Source organism: Semicossyphus pulcher, unplaced genomic scaffold (assembly GCF_022749685.1).
Source record: "Semicossyphus pulcher isolate SPU_LCO1_2020_fin unplaced genomic scaffold, fSemPul1.0.p SCAF_10, whole genome shotgun sequence".
NCBI lineage: Eukaryota > Metazoa > Chordata > Actinopteri > Labriformes > Labridae > Semicossyphus > Semicossyphus pulcher.
The window spans coordinates 14,124,411-14,143,990 of record NW_027211604.1 but is presented as its reverse complement, the minus strand read 5'-3'; the positions used below and the strand labels follow the sequence as shown (position 1 = coordinate 14,143,990).

Sequence of the window (19,580 nt, the reverse complement as noted above, 5' to 3'; positions counted from 1 at the left end):
CTTGGAAAGGGCAGACTATTATAAACGTGATGTTATTCACTGGATATTTTAAATATGGATTTTGTCCTTTAAGTACTATAGAAAAGTAGCACAAATGGCCATTTTTTCCACCTTCATTAAAAAGTTAAAGTTCAACCAGGAGCTCCCCCTCATCCCCAAAACATATACCCTCATTTAGATCTTTGCTCATGAATAAGCAGTTGTTTTGGTTGCCATTTTCTCCCATTACTCCACATTCACAGACCTGTCAGTTATTGCAAGCTTGGCTGTACTTGAGTTGTCTTATTGCCCGGAGACAATAACCCTTGTTTTTTCCAGTAAGATGGAACACAAGGTCATGTTTTGTGTTGCAGGTTAATGATGCTTTCAGGCGTTTTCCCAAATCTGACTTTTGCTTGACCACACGCAGGATTCGGGTGCAGCGTTGATTAATCCAATGTTGCTGTCTAATGAGGTGATGCCGCTGGGTTTCGGTGCTGCAGCTGGAAAAGTAGACCGAGCAGAGGTCACAAGTGCACAGAAGAGAGGATCTGGTTGAAAATGAGGACAGCCTGGTGCTGTATGTTGACTTCCAGCCATGCGCTAGAACATGCTGTAATTATTCCCTGCACATTTGTTCAAAAGGCTGTGGTGTGGCTGGCTTGTTTCACGCAGATTTGGAGCAACAGGATTTGTATTTTGGCTGAAGTAAAAAAAAAAAAAAAAGAGCAGTGTGGACTGAAGTGCTCTTTTCCTCTCTCTCTCTCTCTCTCTCTCTTCCTCCCCCTCTTGTCCTCCTCCTCTGCCTCATTCATGTGAATGGATGGATGCTGAGGGCGGAAGTGTGGGCTGCCTGCTAGACGCTCAGAAATATAACCACTTCAGAAAACATGCATCCACATTTATAGGATGATCTATTCCGATACGTTTCTCCGTCTCGTCTCGCCTGTTTCATCCAACCTGCTCCATTTTTCTCTTGTGTTTTTCCTCCAGTGAACGGGACGCCGGCCAGTCAGCTCTCCACTCCTCACTCGGGAAAATCTCCCAGCCCCTCCCCGACCAGCCCGGGCAGCCTCAGCCAACGCCGGGTAAGACAAGAATCCACACGTGAACACACGCACACACACACGAAAACATAACATTTAGTGACACGTTAAATCTATAACACATCCCTTCTATGTTCTCAGGTTGTCCCCGAGCATAGGCCGACTACATCTTAGAGTCGCTAGAATATGAAGAAACCACAACATCCCGACAGCTTTTGGGTCTCTGACCTTTGACCTCACAGCAGTGCTGCTCTGGGATTCAGGCTCATGTTAGAATCCTTTAATGTTACAACTTTTATCCAGTGTTAATAGATGTCAAGGGAATATCCTTTATGCTGTTCGTTTGTTTTCTCACGTGGAGAACTAAACAATGAATGATGCGTTCACTGACTTCTAGAGAACTACAAGCCAGTCATTTGTGCAACATCTGACCTTATGATGAGACTGATGATTGGCTTTGTGAGCGGCCTCCTCCAATCTTAAAGTTTTCATTCTGCAGAAGTTGCTTAGCATCCTCTGTTAGCCACCGAGCATGCTTAGCATTGCATTTTATCGTTAAAAACAAAGCCCAAAAGACGTTCTAGGATTCTTTTTTTATGTCATTTTGTACATGTCCTTTCATGACAAGACTTTAGAGACACATTTTATACTAGTAAATCAGACTATTCAGCGATAGTTTCTTTTTATCATGTATTTTGTCAGAGTTTTAAAATATTCCTGTTAAAACATCCCGACTAAGAATCTGTACACTGTAAAGCTGGTTGTTACTTGAACAAGAACACTTCTGTGCTGAGAGAGGAGCATGCAACTCAAACGCCACATGAGAGAGTTCACATACAGGGTGTTGTGTGTGCGTGTGTGCATGTGTGCGTTCAACATCAAAGTTGTGGTTAATCCACTCCTCGACAGCGATGATGGTGAGCTTTTAATATCAGCCCCAATCCTAATCAGACGCTGTTTCCTCACAGCAGCTCTTTTAATTTGCAGGAGCTCTAAGCCTGCCGCTGATTTATCTCCTTCTCCTTCTTAATCAAACGCTCGCGCTCGCTTTGCCTCACCCTTTCACACTCTCTCACACACACACACACACACACAGCAGTATTTGTGGACCTGTCATGTATCGATACGAGCTCCCACCTGCTTGTGTCCTGTGTATATACTCGCTGAAACCCGCTCCACTTTTCTACCTGACAAAAGGAGCGCAGCAGTGATTTATTCTGTAATTATTCGCCGTTTTTTTAGAGCAGGTGCAAAGATTTTTTGGGGGGGAGAAAGTAGTTACATTTTAACGGGACACAAATACAACGGTTTGCCACTCATTCCTGCGCATATACGAGCGTGTATGTCTGCATGTATGTGCGACTGTATACGCTAAAATTAGAATAGCATAAAGAATTCATCTCTTGGGCTCAGTGGCTTCAATCTCGTGCTAGATTTGACGTGCCAGGAAGAATTAATGGATGGTGGGGATCGGCCCTTAGGCTTCTGAATCCATCAGCGATGGGGTTATATTGATGCGATAAGAAGGTCGGCGAGGGCAGCAAGGAACAGATCAGATTTGGGTTGTGGCTACTGAGAACAGGAACAAGGTGCACTGGAGCTTCCACAGTCGTGTGATGGAAGTGGGTCAGCACAGATTTCAGTGTTGAAAGAGAAGGAGGTTGGCGAGAGCACAGATTGTTAACACTTCTTTTTTTTCCTGCCTACTTGTCTCTGAATGAAAACAAGCAGGGCGACAACAACAGCGTTCAGTTTCTGCTTCTTTGTTTGCTCTTTTCTCTGAATCATTTCAGGGCGAGGTCTTTAACAGTTAGAGAGGTGACTGAAAGGGAAAATGAATCACACCATCATCTCCACATTAGACCAAACTCCCTGTCTTCCTCCTCAAAAAATAGCCTCACACATTAACTTTTTCCTGACCTCCGTGACCCTGCCGTTAAATTCCAGTTCAACGCAGTATCACAAGTTCAGTGTATATTCCTCAACGACGGATTATTATGCTCTTTGTACTCTCTGACACACTGAGCTAAGCCTGCAATGGCTCGTCTGGAAGGGAGAGAGGGAGTGAGGAAGCCTTTCCAGCCCATTATCTCCCCTCCTCACTCCTCAGCTACACACACGGTGTAATTCTCTCCTCCTCTTCTCCCGCTTTCTATCCCCCCTGTAAGCCTTTCTCCCTCTGTCCCTTTCCTCCCTGACAGTTTCTAATTTCTCTTTTACTCCATCTCCCAAAACATTCGCCAGCCTCCTCCCCCCCTCTCTCTCGCTCTCCCTCCCATATGAAAGGGTATTAACTTCACAGGGAGTAAATTATATTCCATCATTTCCCTTGTAGATGAGTTCTAAGCTTCTATGAGAAGTAGGCGCCAAGTTTCTGACTCCGTATTTGCTCATTTTCTCCCCTTTCATGCCTCCACTGTGGAAATGTGCATGAATAATCATAAATAAAATAGGACACACACACAAATCCTTTCATTGTTATGCTAACAATGGCGAGAAAGTACATTTTCATCACTAAATTTAACCAAGGCATGACTCAGACATCACCCAGAGATGTGAATTTTAACATCTGCGTTAATAACAGAACATAACTGGCTCGAGAATACTTCTACTTCCAGCCACTAAAGCTACAATAAATCCATTTTCTCAGCAGCCACAGACTCTCTGTGACCTACTACGACGAGCGCTGCATTTAAATAGCTCACCTCGCTGGACCCTGCATTTAAACACTTAGAGGCACTTTGCTGTCTGATGTAGGTTGCTCGCACAGCTCAGACCATCACAACCTATTTCAGCGGGGCTGAACATACAGACACTGTCGCTTTTTTTTCCTTCCCCTTTTCACATTCACATGCCCGCGAGCGCACAGACGTGCATGCGGCTTCATGGGAACGCACACGGATCACTTAAGCGGTCATGTATGCTCCAGAAAAAAACGCTTTCAGACATGATATCGCCATTTGTGCACAGGAAGTCGACAACCCCCTTGGTGTGTTTTACACATTCAGTGCATGCTAGTGTGACCCATTTTTATGAATTAGCAACAGAAGCATGAAGGAATGGTCTACATTCATGAAGCCTCTTCCTCTTTGTGCTTCTTTCAGGGTCACTAAGAGCAGCCTAGTTCTATATTGATTCAATATTTGATGTATAACCTGCAGACACGTGCATTAAAGCAGACGCGCTCGATATCGTCAATTTCCGCACATACAGATGACGCTCTTCCCCGCCCCGGTTGGCTCCATTAGACGCGAAAAACACAAACAAACAGGGAGATAAATCATTAAAAATAGGACTTTAAGCCGAGAGCAGCGAGCGACAGATTGAGGCAGAGACAAACAGAAGGTCTGTTGTGCCGATACAACAGCTGTGATACAATCAGGTAGCTGTTTATAAGAGAGAGAGAGCGCTAATTGTCATCAGTAGTATGTCACCTTCATCCTCCTCTCACCATTGAGTCATCCGTGTCCGTAATCCATTGATTTGCATGCTCCATCTCTCATTATTATGTGTTGGGTGATTCACAATTAAATTATACAGTATGTGTGCGTGTGTGTGAGAGAGAGACTGAAATGAATGTGTGTACTGTGATGTTGTTAATTACTGTCTCATCTCATCCATGTGAGTGTGTTGTTACTAAAGATTGTATTTGGGTTTTTTTTTTGGTTGTTTTATTTCTTATTTCATGTTGTGTTGATGTCGTTAGAGGTTTCGTTGCTAAGAGGAGCGGCGGCAGCACGTGACAAAACGCTGGAGAGGGTTTAAAGCGTAAACATTGCTTCGCTCAAAATCGGCTCATATTTACATATCTTGAACGCATCACTTTTTGCACGGATTCAGTTTGCACTACAACTTAAATAAGCATAAGAAATGTAAATATGAAAATTGAATGTGTCCTCTGCTCGATAAGTTCAGCCACATATTCAGGTTTTGTCATGTGCTGCTGCCGGCTCTTCTCAGCTTGTTCGTTTCTGTTTGTATTTTCTTTGCTTAATGTATTAATTTCCATTTGTTGGTGTCATTAAACTCATTGTCATTTCATTTTCATTTTGTGCTCTTCTTTTTTCTCCTCATTTGTTTGTTCATCATGTTCATCACAACCCAAACAAACATTTCCAGTAGATGGGGGGATACTAATGATGCTAATGATTGTTTTCATACACACACGTATCGCTCGTTCTCCTTTGTTAAACTTCCGTGTGTACTCGGCAGAGCACAAGAAATTCCAACACAACCCCAGAGGTATTCATCTCCTCGTCAGTGAGGCAAACCAAGTCTCCCTGCCATTTTTTAAAGAAGCATTTAATCAAGTTTCTTAGATTCAGTCCTTCAAGATCGTGATTAGAAAACTTCCCAACGTCCAACTGGCAGAGCAGAGAGCCAGAGTCCCCGCAGAGTGTTCATCCTTTCAGATGAGAGTCAAGTAGATTATGTAGTCTGTCTGTCTAGACTCCAAAATAAGAGCCAAGAAATATTATCTCCTGTACCTTGTGTCCTTTACAAGAAGCAGAGGAGGAACTTGGGACTAAACAAAGTGCCCTGTTTCCATCCGATCTTATTAGATTCTTCCACAGAAGCAAACAGCAATAAATCCTGCGTTTGCTAGATTACGTGTGACAGCGAAAGCGACAGGAAAACGTTGCTGGAGGAGAGCTTTGGTTCAGCCTGAGGGACGGAGAGTAAGAAGGCTTTAGGGCGTGTGTCATCGTCAGATTAGAAGGGCTTTTTTTTTTTTTTTTATAAAAGTGGAAAGGGTTTTTAATGATTAAACGCTTCCCGTTCAAGCACAGAATACGTCAACCTCTACGCAGATGATGCTCCGCTCTTCAGGTAAATCATGGACATCCTGTTTGGTTGACATTTATGCACTGATCAGTATTCAGCCGCTGAGTGTTGCCCTTCCCGGTTTGAAGAGCAGTGTCTGCAGCCGTGATGCAAAAGGTTTGTCAGTGTGCTTTTTGGTGCTGTGAGTCATAGAAGAGCGAAAAGTGTAGTGATGTAGAGCTATAGGAGTAGTCGATGTTGTATTGTGAAGCAGATAATGAGCTCTAATGATATGTAATGATAATGTCAACTAGTCCACAATCCATACATCTATTAGTTTCTCTCTCTCTCTCTCTCCGTCTATCGCTCCATCTGTCTCGTAGTTTTTCACACAGGAAAAGAGAGCGACGCAATGTTCATAGAAGGTCTAACCCACCTTCCAGCCAGCAGACAGGAAATGGCCATATATAGGCGTCTGTCTCCACACTGGAAGTCTCATAAGCTTCCTCTCTCGCTCGCTCTCTCTTCTCTGTGAGCAGTTTCCATAGCAACAGTATTTTGTTTCCCTCGGTGGCAGGAAGAGAGAAGAGATAGGGAGTCGAAAATGAGAAAGCGAGAGTAGAGGACGGGGCCGGACGGGAGATAAGGGCACAAGAGAGGTTAATAAACGAGTCTGGGTGAGACAATAGAAGAGTGGAAGAGAGGAAGTTTTGGAGATGAAGCGCAGGAGGGTCATCGACTTTAGACACGTGAAGTGGGGGATACTTGTTCTTGGATGAGCGCCCGATGAAAACAACGTTACATAAACTAAATTCAGGCTGACTCAGAGCTACATTCACCTGGTCACAGTAGATGAGAAGAGGAAAAGAGCTGACAGCTCCTTTGGCAGAGATATAGGGCAGCTCCGCTCTGTAAATAGTTTTCACTCGTCTCAGTAATTACCATGGGTTGAATTTTGCCCTCCCTGGCATGACAGGCAGCTCTTCAGGCGATATGACAGTCTAACTGAACACTATAGAAAGAGGAGGTTCATGTGAGGTTCTTTTATTTTTATTTCATACTACAATCTGCACCCCCTTGTACACACATTTTCCTCCATGTTATGGCTGAGATTAGTTCCCAGACAGCATTGAATAGATGAATTACAAACCTTATTAAACTACTGTATGCTCAAGCTTTATCTGGATAAAATCTCCAGCATGTTTAAGTAGGATTAGGATAACTTTGATCCAAAATATCAGGATTATTCTGATCTCATTGAAATGTAGAATCTGTAGGCAGGGACGTGGATTCTAGGGATGGCAAGTGGTTTTCGTTTGTACTAGCGTCATCAGGCGACGATTTAGCTTCTTATTAATCTCTATAAACAGTGTGACGAAAGCCGTGCAGCGCTCAGATTTCCCGACTTCCGCGAATGCATCAGATCGATCTGACCTCCGTCCAACAAACGAGCATCTTAAAAGTAGTTTTCTTCTCCTCTTGGAGACAGAGAGATTTCGGCAAAGGCAAGACCCGTTAATTAAAGTAAATCACAAGATAAATGGGTTCTGTAAACGCTGTTGGAAAACGAAGTCTTTACTGGAAGTCGTTTATCGCTAACTAAACGGGTCACGCTCGACATGTTCACTGTTGTCCTCAGATGGTAATCTTGAGACGTCTGTATCTGGATCAGGTTTATCTAATCATTTTTTACTTTGAAAAACCAGGACACAAGTAAAATGGATTAGCTGATCTTGGCAGAAAATGGGATTTCCAATTCCGGGATAATTCCATATTAAACATTTTTGAACCACTGGGCCCTGATATGAGATTTATTTAGACAAAGTAAGAAAAGTTTTTAGCCTTAATAACATGTTGTCAAAAGTCTTTGATGTAGAATTTGGCCTCGTCGTACACGTCATGCTGCTGCAAATACTTGCTGCATTGTTATAACAACAATGGCCGACATCCATTAATTCAACACTTTTTGATCTCCTCTCTTCTAAGGAGCCGGGAGAGTATGATGTGTGACTCATACTATGTGTTATAAATTCATCATGAGCGCTTTAAAAAAAAAACTACACCTGCCCTGAAATGAGATGAAAGAAAAAATGTGTCATCATCAGCCAGACAACATTAGTCAGAGGTATCACCGCTAACAAACTGCTGATGCTCGGCTCTCTCTGGGTGCTACATTACTGGCAAGTTGCAAATGAGGATTGGCTCATGCATCACACACGAGGTGCAGAGCGTTTACGGCTCAAACTGCACTTGTTAATAATTCACATCAGCCAGAGGACTCCGGTTACATTTAAAGAGGGATAGTGATGGAGTCCAGCTCCGTCAGTGGGCAGGCTGCAGCTGCACCTGTGGGATTTATTTGAAGGCAGGAAAACACCAAAACTGCAAGGAATTTTCTCTGAGATGATGATGAACACTTGAAAAATGTTTATCTTACAAAACAAGGGACTAAGCGTCTTGTGGAAATGTGTTTTTAAAAAATGTAATAGAAGATGCTAAAGCTCAAAATGGGTTGTGGAGGAAGGGCGAACAGAAATATGGACTACGAGAGTCTCATTTTCCCTCCTCACCCTCGCTGCTTCCATGCAAACCAGACGGAAAGTTAAGAGGAGGAGGGCGTAATGAGTTTCGTCTTTGGATAGATGCAGACGCCACATATCAGCCACTCTCTATTGCCTTAATGACCTCCTACTTATAATCCACATAAAAGGCAGCACTCATCCGCCTTCATTAGAGACACCGAAACCTGTGTTTTTATTTTTTATTAAAGATAGCTGCAGTTACGCAGGCATTACTTAAGCTTCAGTGAATGTAAAAGGAGCTTATTGGGGAGCAATCATCTGTTCGATGTGGACACACACACAGGTGCTCGGCTGAATAAGTAGGCGGTTTATATTCAGCTCAATACCTTTAGTAAACCTGCCCGTGTTCTCTGTGTGAGCTCAGTGTACACAAAGCGCAGGGCAGACTAATACAGCAGACAGACATACAAACACAAAGACAGACTTAAGGATGTTCTGAGGAGCTGCACAAAGTCCTTTTGTCTATTTTTGGACATAAATATTTGCGTTTGCTGCGATTATCTCAGACGGGACCGGGAGTTGATTACAAACTGTTTTTCAGATGTAGATAAATGTCTCTTTCTCTCTCCAAAGGGTTCCCAGGGCTCTTCCACCTCTCTGTCTTCCACCAAAGGGTCCAACTCAGTGGAAGACGGTGATGGAGTTGTCAACGAAGGTGAGAGAAACTATGTTACAAGAACGGCCCATCTGTCCATCAGTGTGCAAAGGCCATGTACTTGTTAATATCATGCATGTCTGAATCATGTTCATGACCTTTTGACGCATCTCTCTCAACCTTCTCTCCTGTCTGCATGTTCTTCTCCTGATTTGTACTTCCTGTTCTCATCACCTCATTTTCTCACATCTCTACCTCCTCTTTGACTCCATTAAACTCTATAACACTACAAACAATGATGTGAGCCACTGTCTCATCTCAGTCCTCTACAACTTCTCTACCATTTAATCAATTTACTAATGTATTGTTAACTTGAGGTTTCCCCCTACTTTTCTTTGTGTGTTCAATGACTCCTACATGGTCTGAAATAGTGTACAAATCTGCCTTTTAGTGCCTTAAACTTTGTGCTTTTTTTGTGCTCCCTCCCTGCAGCTGAGATCCTAGTCGATGAGGTTCCAGCTGTCCCGTCCTACATATCAGACCGCTACAAGGTGGGGCGCACGTTAGGAGATGGGAACTTTGCGGTTGTCCGGGAATGTGTGGAGCACACAACAGGACGGGAGTACGCACTCAAGATCATCAACAAGGGCAAATGCAGAGGAAAGGTAAACTACAAGCTATGACGCTTTGGGGGAAAAAGCAACTCAATACTGTTGTTTAGCTTTAATCTTTACTTTGTTGAAACTGCTTCAGGATATGTGTCTAGTTTTCAGTGTCAAAAAAAGGAAGAAAAACAACCTTATTTTAAGCTGTATGCAATACATATTTCCATTAATTAAATTCAATTATATTGGATTAATACAAAAACAATTTACTTTGAACTATAAAAGAGAATATAATCCTTCATTTCATCCTGAGATCTAAAAAACTGCCAAATTTGGAGATAATTTCACAGCAAACAAAAACTAATCGAATCATCTGCAATCTTGTTACATGCAGCTCAGTCTTAAAGAACCCTGTTGGGAGCTGGCACACAAACAACTTTCATGACTGCAAAGATGCAGAATAATAAAGTATAATAGCAAATATCTTACAGAAATATACGACATTTGTCTTTTTATCTGTGTCACTTAAAGAGCCATGTACCTCCATCTGAAAATCATATTTTCACTGACCACTGAGGGTTTACCTTCTTACCTTGCTGCAGCAATGTAGAGATGTACTCCAAGGTGTGGCAGTACATCATGCCATCACTGTTGGGTGCGGCTAAAGGTGCATAAGGGAACCCTTTTAACAACACCCATCACAAGGACAGAAATTAGACAAGTGTTACACATTTTTAAACTCTGTTTTGCCTGGTGTAACTTTCATCCTTATTTGTTTGATACATTTGTTTGACTTGGCTTTAAACTCAATTTCTTTTCTTATTCCAGGAGCACATGATCCAGAACGAGGTGGCCATCCTCCGCCGGGTTAAACATCCAAATATCGTCCTGCTCATCGAGGAGGTGGATACTTACAATGAGCTCTATCTGGTCATGGAGCTGGTCAAGGTGTGTGGAAATTTTTTTTCCTTAATAGTATTTTCTGAGCTGTGGTTATGGACAAGCTGGGATATTTGCCCAAACTATCATTTTGCATAGATTTATTTTCCAAACACTGCATCTTGGGGGTCATTATCTCCAATATGGTGTGGCAGAGAAGAGCAGAGAGGCAGAAACAGTGACAGAGACAGAGCAGCAGCATCCAACTGATGAAGCAAATGATGAATTCCAACCAGTCACACAGTGAGGGACAGAGAGAACCGGTCTGTGGCCTCGAGCGCTCGTGTGTTCACATCTTTTATTCTCTCCCGCTCTCTGAGTCAAGAAATGTTTGTGCATAATTCAGGAGCCAGGAATGTGATCCATCTGTTCGCGTTGTGCCGTGGAGTACTACAGAATATAGATGAGAGGCAATCTGTGGAAGAAACGTGTGAGCGTGTCCAAAGTAGGAGGATCGAGTGGAGGCTCTGGATGAATGAGGTGGAGAGAGTCGATGCGAGAATGACGGGGACTGAGAGCGGGAGGGGAACAGATGGAGGCTTTAAAAGGGGAGGAAAAGAGTAAGAGCATCGAGGGAGGGAGACAGAGGAGAGAAAAATATAACCAAAAATATAGTATAATCCAGATTGCAAATCGTATAAGCGTTGCAAATCTGACAAAGTGTTACCATTTCACCTCTTCCTGCCTCACTAGCAGACAACAGCTAACGTTAGCTTTAAACCGCTACCTAGTAGCTAACACTAAAGTTTAATAGTGTTACATTATACGATAAAAAAGGCCCAAATACGTAGCTTACGTTAATGTGAGCTGTCTAAAGTTTGTGTAAACAAGCTAACACTGATGTTAGCTAGGAATTGGTTGAATGCTACCATTAGCTGTTGTGACTTAGCTGTCAGGGGCTAATGGACTAGTCAACTTAAGCTACTAAGAAAATAGTAGGTTGAAACTACTTTGTAAATGGGTGAAAAATACCAAAAGAAATTCACACTCAATGCCATTCAACTCAATTGAATTTATTTTAAGAAGCTCCCACACTGTCATAAAAATAAAATGAATAGCACCACAACAAATGGGAATGGCACCTGCCTTTCTGCAGGAAACTAGAGTGCAGGTGGGGGCGTTACACAAACAGGATTACTCAGTTAGCAAGGTGATTTCTAAAATAGCATGCAACAACTTTTCTGAACATTTGCAAACTATTATAACGATTATATTTGGTATACAACAACCCAGCAATAGATATAAGTTTAATGTCTGAGTAAGTAATGCCACACACTTTTGGCTACATACTGCGGTGGAGGTGGAGAGAGGTGCGAATGAACAGGTTACAGGATGAAATGTGGAATTTTCACAGCTCTCAGTTTTAAATAACTTTTGCTTCGCAGGTCGAACTCTCAGTTTGTGCAGATAGAGAGCCAGGGAGAAACTCAGCACTATTTTAAGCCTTGTTCTACTTATTCCACTTCGGGAGAGACACAGAGAGGATGTGTGAGAGAGACGATAGAGGAGGGTGAGACTTGTACAAAATAAAAACTGTGAGAAACTTAGACAAACAGAGAAAAAGCCGGAGAGAAAAGAAAAGAATGTGAATTAAAGGAGGAAATTAAAATGAAAGGGAAATATTAAAGACATCGGGTGGAGATGTTTTAACCAATGAGGACACAGTTTAGCCCTCCAGCTGCTGAGCAACTGAAAACACAACCTACTAAATCTCTGAAAACTCTTTTCAGCAGAAAAGTAGAGCAACTTTGTAAACTTAAAATTCCTGCATCATTTTTCCTAAACCTATCCATCCTGATTTTTCCTACAGGGGGGAGACCTTTTCGATGCTATCACCTCTGCCAACAGATACACGGAGAGAGACGCCAGCGGCATGCTCTACAATCTAGCCAACGCCATCAAATACCTCCACAGCCTCAACATTGTGCACAGAGACATCAAACCAGAAAACCTTCTGGTGAGTTCCTACATAGTGGGAATATACTGTCGAGATAGTCATATAACTTGCTGCAGTGTAGCCCCCCCCGGCCCCTCCTTCCTTTCTGAATGAACTGTGAAGTAATATCACTCACTCTGGACGCTCACAGAGGAGCTGGATGACTCATACCTGCTGCCCTCACACCTCCCGCACACTCCTTCTCCAGCCTCCCGCGCTTGTGCTTTTCCTCTCTTCTGTTGATCTTCTAGTTTGTCTTCTCCTCATCTTCCCTCGACTGCCGTCCTGTCATCCCCTCCTTTGCCACTTCTATCACCAGATTCAGACTTGTCAGAAATGTGACTCTAGATAGCTGGCTTTGTAGCCTCTGTTTGCCCCCACTGGCCCGTGTTAGGTTCAATGGTTCCTCTACTCTATCTCCCCTTTGCTCTCCAACTGTTTCTATTAAACAAGAAGAGCTGAGGTTAAATATGCTGCCAAAAAAGAAACGCTAACTCTCTGGGTTCTGGCTCTTAGTCAATTAGCGTCAAAGCGATGTCCTTTCTCTGGAAAGTAAGTAGCTTTGGCTGTTAGCGTACCTGCTAAAAGGATGTAGGTGATGAATCCAGCTGCCCAGATGTCCACCTTAAGGCCGTACCTGCACAAAACACATATGATATGAATTCAGATATGAATTTATTCAACGTATTGGTCAATTTTTAAACCTGCTTATTTGAGTTTTTGGCCACCAGGGGGTACCATAATCGGCAATAAGGACATGCTAGCAAACAGTTGGACAAAACTAGCATTACTGAGAGGCATGTCTCTGTCCAGCATGTGAATGTAAGGCCTATCATCACTCTCCTTTTAGCTCTGTTTTTTGTCTCAACCAGCTTATAATGTCTTGCTGTTAGCTTCTAAATGCCTCACTGTTTTAACCAGCTAGATGCTAACTTTGTTATTAGGTGGTAGGTAGCTAGCATACGGTGGGTTTCTTCAAGCTCTTCTTTTTTTCCTTATAAAAGGACAATGTGAGAGCGCTGAAAGTAAAGTCATGGACCATAAGACCAGAAACAGTGAGCTGAGGGCGGCTGAGTTATAATTCTCTAAGAGCAACAGCTTTCAGATACAAAAGCTTTCAACTGGTAATAAAAAAAAAACATGTATTATGGCAGCTTTATTGTCACACTTTGTTTGCAGCTGTATTATAAATATATAAATGAGTCCAACCACTATTGTACTCACATATTTACATTTCATTGCACTACTTTTTCACTAGTGCTATTGCTAATTGCAAGTCACTGGAAGTTTTTACTCGCTAAAATCAACACGTGTAGGTTTAGAGTATTTTCAGACTGTGGCGCTCCCCAGTGGTAGTATCAAAAAAGAAAGTTAAGCGGACAGCAATGCACAGCCCTACCCTCCTTCCCACTGATTTAACCCTGGGAAACTGACAATCAAGGATTGAGACTGAGTCAGTCCCGCCAGGGATATAAGCATTCTTTTATAAACATAATTTAAAAGATGCTTCAGTATCCCCCCTAAAAATCTCTGTTATCTCTAGGACAGTTGCAATGCCTCAAATTGTGGATTATGCATGTCAGCCACTCACCATCCTGCTATACCTTTTCTCTGTCCGTAGGTGTATGAGCATGCAGACGGCAGCAAAAGCCTGAAACTGGGCGACTTTGGTTTAGCGACTGTGGTAGACGGACCCCTCTACACTGTCTGCGGGACCCCGACTTATGTAGCACCTGAAATCATCGCAGAAACAGGGTAAGAACATGAATAGCAGAGTTACAGGGACAAAGACATTTTGTCCTAAATGAAACAATACTACTTTCGATGTTTGCAGTAACCTTTGTTTTTTTAATCTTTGCCTTAAAGTCATTATATTTCTTTGTCCTTGTGCAGGTACGGCCTTAAGGTGGACATCTGGGCAGCTGGAGTCATCACCTACATCCTGCTGTGTGGTTTCCCGCCTTTTAGAGGGTACGCTAACAGCAACAGCTAATCACGTTCAATGCTTTTACACACTGATTTATCAATGACTCTCCCTTATGGTTGGTAACAAGAGTGTATGTTTACCACTGTAAATAATGTTAATTCAAACAATATGTTTTTTTATTAACACATCCATGTGGAAATGTTCTGTTTGCAGGAGCAACGACGATCAAGAAGTGCTTTTTGATCAGATCCTAATGGGACAGCTTGAATTTCCTCTCCCGTACTGGGACAACGTGTCAGAGACAGCCAAGGTGAGCATCTATGTCTGTATGGCTTTGTCTGTTTGTGCATGGATCCACGTGTTTGAGGAAAGACCCTCTCTATAAAACAAATGAAAACTCACCGGTGTTTGTCTTCTGCTGCAGGAGCTGATTCGATCCATGCTGGAGGTGGAGGTGGATCAGAGATACTCTGCGCTCCAGGTGCTCGAGCACCCATGGGTCACTGTAAGTACAGTGTTGTTTGATCTTATTGGACCTCTCTCATCTCTTCTCCCAGGTGCGCTGACTTATTATTTTCCTTCTGTAACAGGACGAGGGTCTATGTGAGAATGAGCATCAGCTGTCTGTAGCAGGGAAGATAAAGAAGCATTTCAACACCAGCCCGAAGGTCAACGACACCACTGCAGGAGTGTCAGTCATTTCTGTAAGTCGCCACCACTGGGAACTACATTACCCATGATGCAACTGGTCTATAGTCTAAGTTGAATTTGTTTAGAGGTCTTACCAGTTACCAGTAACTTTTTCAGGGACGTTTATGCCTTTTAGTATTTCTGTTAGATGAACTGGTGTTTAGATTGATTGTACTGGTTTCTCTCTGTGTTCAGTTGGATGACAGCTTTTCTATGCAGAGATCTGGGTCGTTGGATTTCTACCAGCACCCGGCCATGTACTGGATAAGGTACGCCAGGTTTCCATAGAGACACGACCATTAAGATGGTCAAAACCCAGTGAAATGGATGTCTCCCTCCTGCCTGTGTGCAGCCCTGCTGACTGGCTGCAGTGTGACAGCTTCATGTTGCCCCTGCTCTGTCGTCTCTGTGCTTGTCGTCTGTATTTCGCTTAAGCCTCGTCCTCTATGTTGTTCCTCCTGGATACCTCTGTGTGTGAATAAGGAAGTGCAAGTTACCCTTAAATTATTCCTGTGAATGTTTTTTTTTCTGCATTACGAAACCACTTCTTTCATAACAAAGTAAACAAACTGGTGTTGCTGAGGTTTTCTCTGACTAACAGCCACTTTGTGTTTACACTATTTCTTTGTGAATGCTGCCTTCCAAAGAAATAACCCTGTTCCCTCGCTTGTCTCAGTCGTATCAGTGATTTTTGATGGATGTCTTGCTCCCTTCCTGGCTGCCTCTACAAATAGCACGGCTTGTTTTTTTACCTCCTATTGCTTAACTCCTGTTGTGTGACTGATTTATGGAGGACCTAGAGGTTTCTTGTTACATATTTTATACTCTATAAATTCTCTAGGTAATATTTGAAGTAGATGGATGCTGACCAAAGGAAGACTTGAATTGATAAAGAACAAAATAGTCTAATAATAAAGAAAAACAATGTTTTAATCTGGCATTAAAAATAGCTCTTATATAAGGAAATTAATCTCTTGTTTGTGCATCCAATAAAATAACAACTAATAACTTAAGTAACGTGTGCTACACTCTTGGTCCTCCATACTGGATAAAACACTGCGCTACCTGATCCCTGTATCAGATGTTCTAATCATAATATTGTCCCTTCCTTCTTCAGGCCACCCCTTTTGATAAGGAGGGGCAGGTTCTCAGACGAGGACGCCACCCGAATGTGAAGCGGCTGCCTTTGCAGATGATGCTGACGCTAACGACAGAAACAACACCAACTACAAAAACTCTCCGGGCGGAGCCTCCTAGCTGTCTCCCCGGCCTGCCCACGGCCCCTCTCCCTCTGACCCCTGACACCTGCTCCGACCCCTCCTCGACTCCCAGCCTCCCATCTGGCTCTGACGACATCTCCATCAGCTCCGCCAGTAACGCCTGCTCCCCCAGCTCGCCCTTCTAGAGAGGAGGCGGAAGGGAAGAGGGGGAGGAGGAAGCAAGGAGGGAAAAATCCTCATCCAGCTCCTCCCTTTTTACGGAGGAGGAGGAAGAGGAGATGTCGGATTCCCCGCAGTCTCTCAGCTAAGGCTCTGGGTGAACTAGGGAAAACTGTGGTAGGAAAAACAAAAGATTTATGAGAACTTTAAGCTCCCCTAAATCCGTCTCTGAAGGAGAGATCGATGAAAAGGTGGATGGAGGACAAAAGAGGGACTAAAGAGGCAGCAAGAAACAGAGATCATGACGTAGAGGGAAAAGACCGATCGAGGTGAAAGACTTTACTTTTATTTCTTTTAACGTTCTCTCATCTGAGCACATGTTTTAGAGCTCAAGGAGCGAGAAAGGGCGACAGCGTCGTTCCCCCTTCAGTGATGATCCGAGCTCGACATGGAAACTTCCTTTGGCGGAGCAGCTCTACAAGGCAATATGAGAATATGGACCAATGTTCATGTTTTATTGAACCTTATTTATTCATTCTTTATTCACTGCATCTTTTGATATGTAGATCCCTTTTTCATGAAGGAGTTTTGTTGTCCTAAGAGCTTGTTGGAAAGGACAGAATGTGAGAGTCTGTAGAAGTAGAGCTCAGAAAAGTAGGCTAGAGAACTAGAAATATGGGACAATGAGTGTGTAGACGGAGGCGTTTTTTTCTTACAAATGTGTTAAAAAAAACAAACAAGATAAATGTGAGATCAAAGTCAGCACTTGTGCTATAATTCTGTGCTCCACACAGTTTTGGCGTTGCCTTCCTGTAATGTTGGATTGCAGTATTACAGTTTACATTTTACACAGACTGCTATTAAGACAATAATGGTGCATTCAATTCCTCCTTGTAATTTTGCTTCTTCATTCATGACGTCTTCATACACAAAATACAGCAGCATTCGGGTGCTTGTGTAGCAACATTTCAACATTTTCTCCTCATCGCACACACGTCCACCGTCTCTCTGTTCTTATATCTTAATTCTCTTGATATTTTTAACTCTCATTTTAGGGCCTTGTTTACAATTTTTGTAACATTAAAGACATATTTCATGCACATATTCCAGCAGTAAAGGAAGGCATAATTGTTGCCGCCTAGGTGAACCACTTAGTTGGAGGTATGTTTTTTGGGTGGTAAATGTACACATTTAACAGTTTATGAGGGCTGCCTATTTGCACAAAGTACTGCAGTTTAGGTGCAGTCACACAGTACGTATGGATGCCGGAGAACCAGCAGTAAAGTTTAAAAAAAAAAGGGTGGAAGAGAATTTATTTCAGCTCTGTACAACCTCATTCATGGCTTCATTTGCTCAGATGAAAGCATGACAGACATACAGTAGCCTATTCTTATAAAAAAAACAGTTTCGTGATGACGTGTTGTTTATATGTCATGTAAATAACATAATTTTATTTATTTTGATAGTCCACAATACAGTATATTTCTTTACTAGTAGTAGGTCTATGAACAGTAGAGAAAAACATCAGTCACATGTGTATCAGTCAGCGAGGGGGAAAAAAATCTAAGGAGATCATCACGCTGAAAACAACCGATGACTGTATTAACACGGACAATTCCTGAGGCCATCTTTGCTTCTTGTCGGACAATGGGAATGATGTCACGCCAGTAAATGGGATTTCCAGTAACTGATGTGAGATTAAAAAAAAAAAAAAAAGATGCCAGAGGAGGGAGAGAAATGCAGTTTTCTTTTTTTTTACAGATGATCTCCCTGCAGTCGTCACACTTGTCTGTAACTCTCTGTATTTATCCTCATCATCACACACATTCAGTGATGTGCCGCCATATTGACCGGATCAGTATGAATTTGTTTGTGCCGTTGAAATCTGCTCTCTCTCCAGCACATGGGCACACGGGGTTTACCAAAGTGCTCTCACCGCTGCACCACATTTCAATCTGTTGCAATATCGATACCTGTACCTCTGTTCAACAATGGTCTATCAATACTAATAGTAATAATTAAAATATGTTTAAAAAACGAATTGTCTGTGTCATTAAAAGTGCTTTCATGTTTTAATGGGTTCGGTTGTGCAGCAGTTGTCTCGCTTGATGAGAAGATAACTTACCTGACATTCAGCACACAACTCCTGTGGACAGCCACCTGGAAACCAAAACACTCTTATATTTGCTGCAGGCAGATTGTAACTGTCACATATTACATAATCACATAATCCTCCCACTCAGGCTTTTTTAGTCGCTCTTGTTAGCTGTTATCTGTGGCACTTGACTAGAGGGGTAATTTAAATGATGTTATGAATCTCACTACAATTGTGGGCTGAATTTTCGGACTTGAGAGGCCATGTGCTCAGTGTACGGGAGACGTGATGAGTAGAGGCTCATTTTGCTGTGGAAACTGACGGGCTTCACCACAGATGCAGTTACATAAAAAGACTATTGCTGCTATGAGTTGCATGTGACATTAAAGACAGGCAATTGGTTATCTTGCAATCGACTGAACAATAAATCATGTAATTATTTCTGGATGTTTAGTTTAAGTATGGGAAGATATCAGTTATATATCATGTCTGTAAAGGTTCTTGGTCATCCAGGTCATGATAATTTGAAGCTTAATTCAAAAGGCAGCTGGACTTGGTTAATGGTCTTGAAGACGTTCAGTGAAGAAGTCTTTTGGATGAGAGGTCAAACATCTTCGAGAACGTCAACCAAGTCCAGCTGCCTTTTGGATTAGGCTTTGAATTAGTTGAATATTCACATGCTGCTGTTATCGGCTGTCTCAGTCCTGGGTAGGACTTGATTGGTGTAATTCCAATTACCAAGACTAAATAAATAAACTTAACATTTTCCTCCTAAACCTTTTGGTTTAGTTTTCGTCAACATTGGAGTCAATGGGGCATTACAATAGTAATTAGATTTAAATAGTATTCAGGTTAAATAGTGATGGACGGACGCACGGACGGACAGACAGACGGACGGACGGACGGATAGATCGATAGATAGATAGATAGATAGATACGTTATTGATTCCGAGGGAAATTTAGGCATCCATTAGCTTACAAGACATATGACATCACACATCTGTCTCACCCCCACCCTCGAGCCCGTAAGAAAATAATAAAAT

General features: G+C 42.5%; 1 protein-coding gene across 4 annotated transcripts in view; it reads left to right on the top strand.

Annotated features, from left to right (window-relative positions):
• LOC138596701 (serine/threonine-protein kinase DCLK1-like) overlaps positions 1-18,483 on the top strand; it is a 51,392-nt gene extending 32,909 nt beyond the window's left edge. For 2 of the 4 annotated variants that reach the window (XM_069668006.1, XM_069668022.1), the window contains 12 exons: positions 973-1,067; positions 8,945-9,026; positions 9,459-9,631; positions 10,400-10,519; positions 12,321-12,467; positions 14,068-14,201; positions 14,340-14,417; positions 14,587-14,683; positions 14,798-14,878; positions 14,964-15,077; positions 15,259-15,332; positions 16,181-16,332. In XM_069668006.1, coding sequence (XP_069524107.1) covers positions 973-1,067; positions 8,945-9,026; positions 9,459-9,631; positions 10,400-10,519; positions 12,321-12,467; positions 14,068-14,201; positions 14,340-14,417; positions 14,587-14,683; positions 14,798-14,878; positions 14,964-15,077; positions 15,259-15,332; positions 16,181-16,238 — 1,253 coding nt within the window. In that variant the 3' untranslated portion in view covers positions 16,239-16,332. Of the gene's footprint in view, positions 1-972; positions 1,068-8,944; positions 9,027-9,458; positions 9,632-10,399; positions 10,520-12,320; positions 12,468-14,067; positions 14,202-14,339; positions 14,418-14,586; positions 14,684-14,797; positions 14,879-14,963; positions 15,078-15,258; positions 15,333-16,180 lie in introns of all 4 variants that reach the window. The other 2 variants (XM_069668013.1, XM_069668030.1) reach the window with 2 other exon arrangements.
• Positions 18,484-19,580: the final 1,097 nt, after the last annotated feature.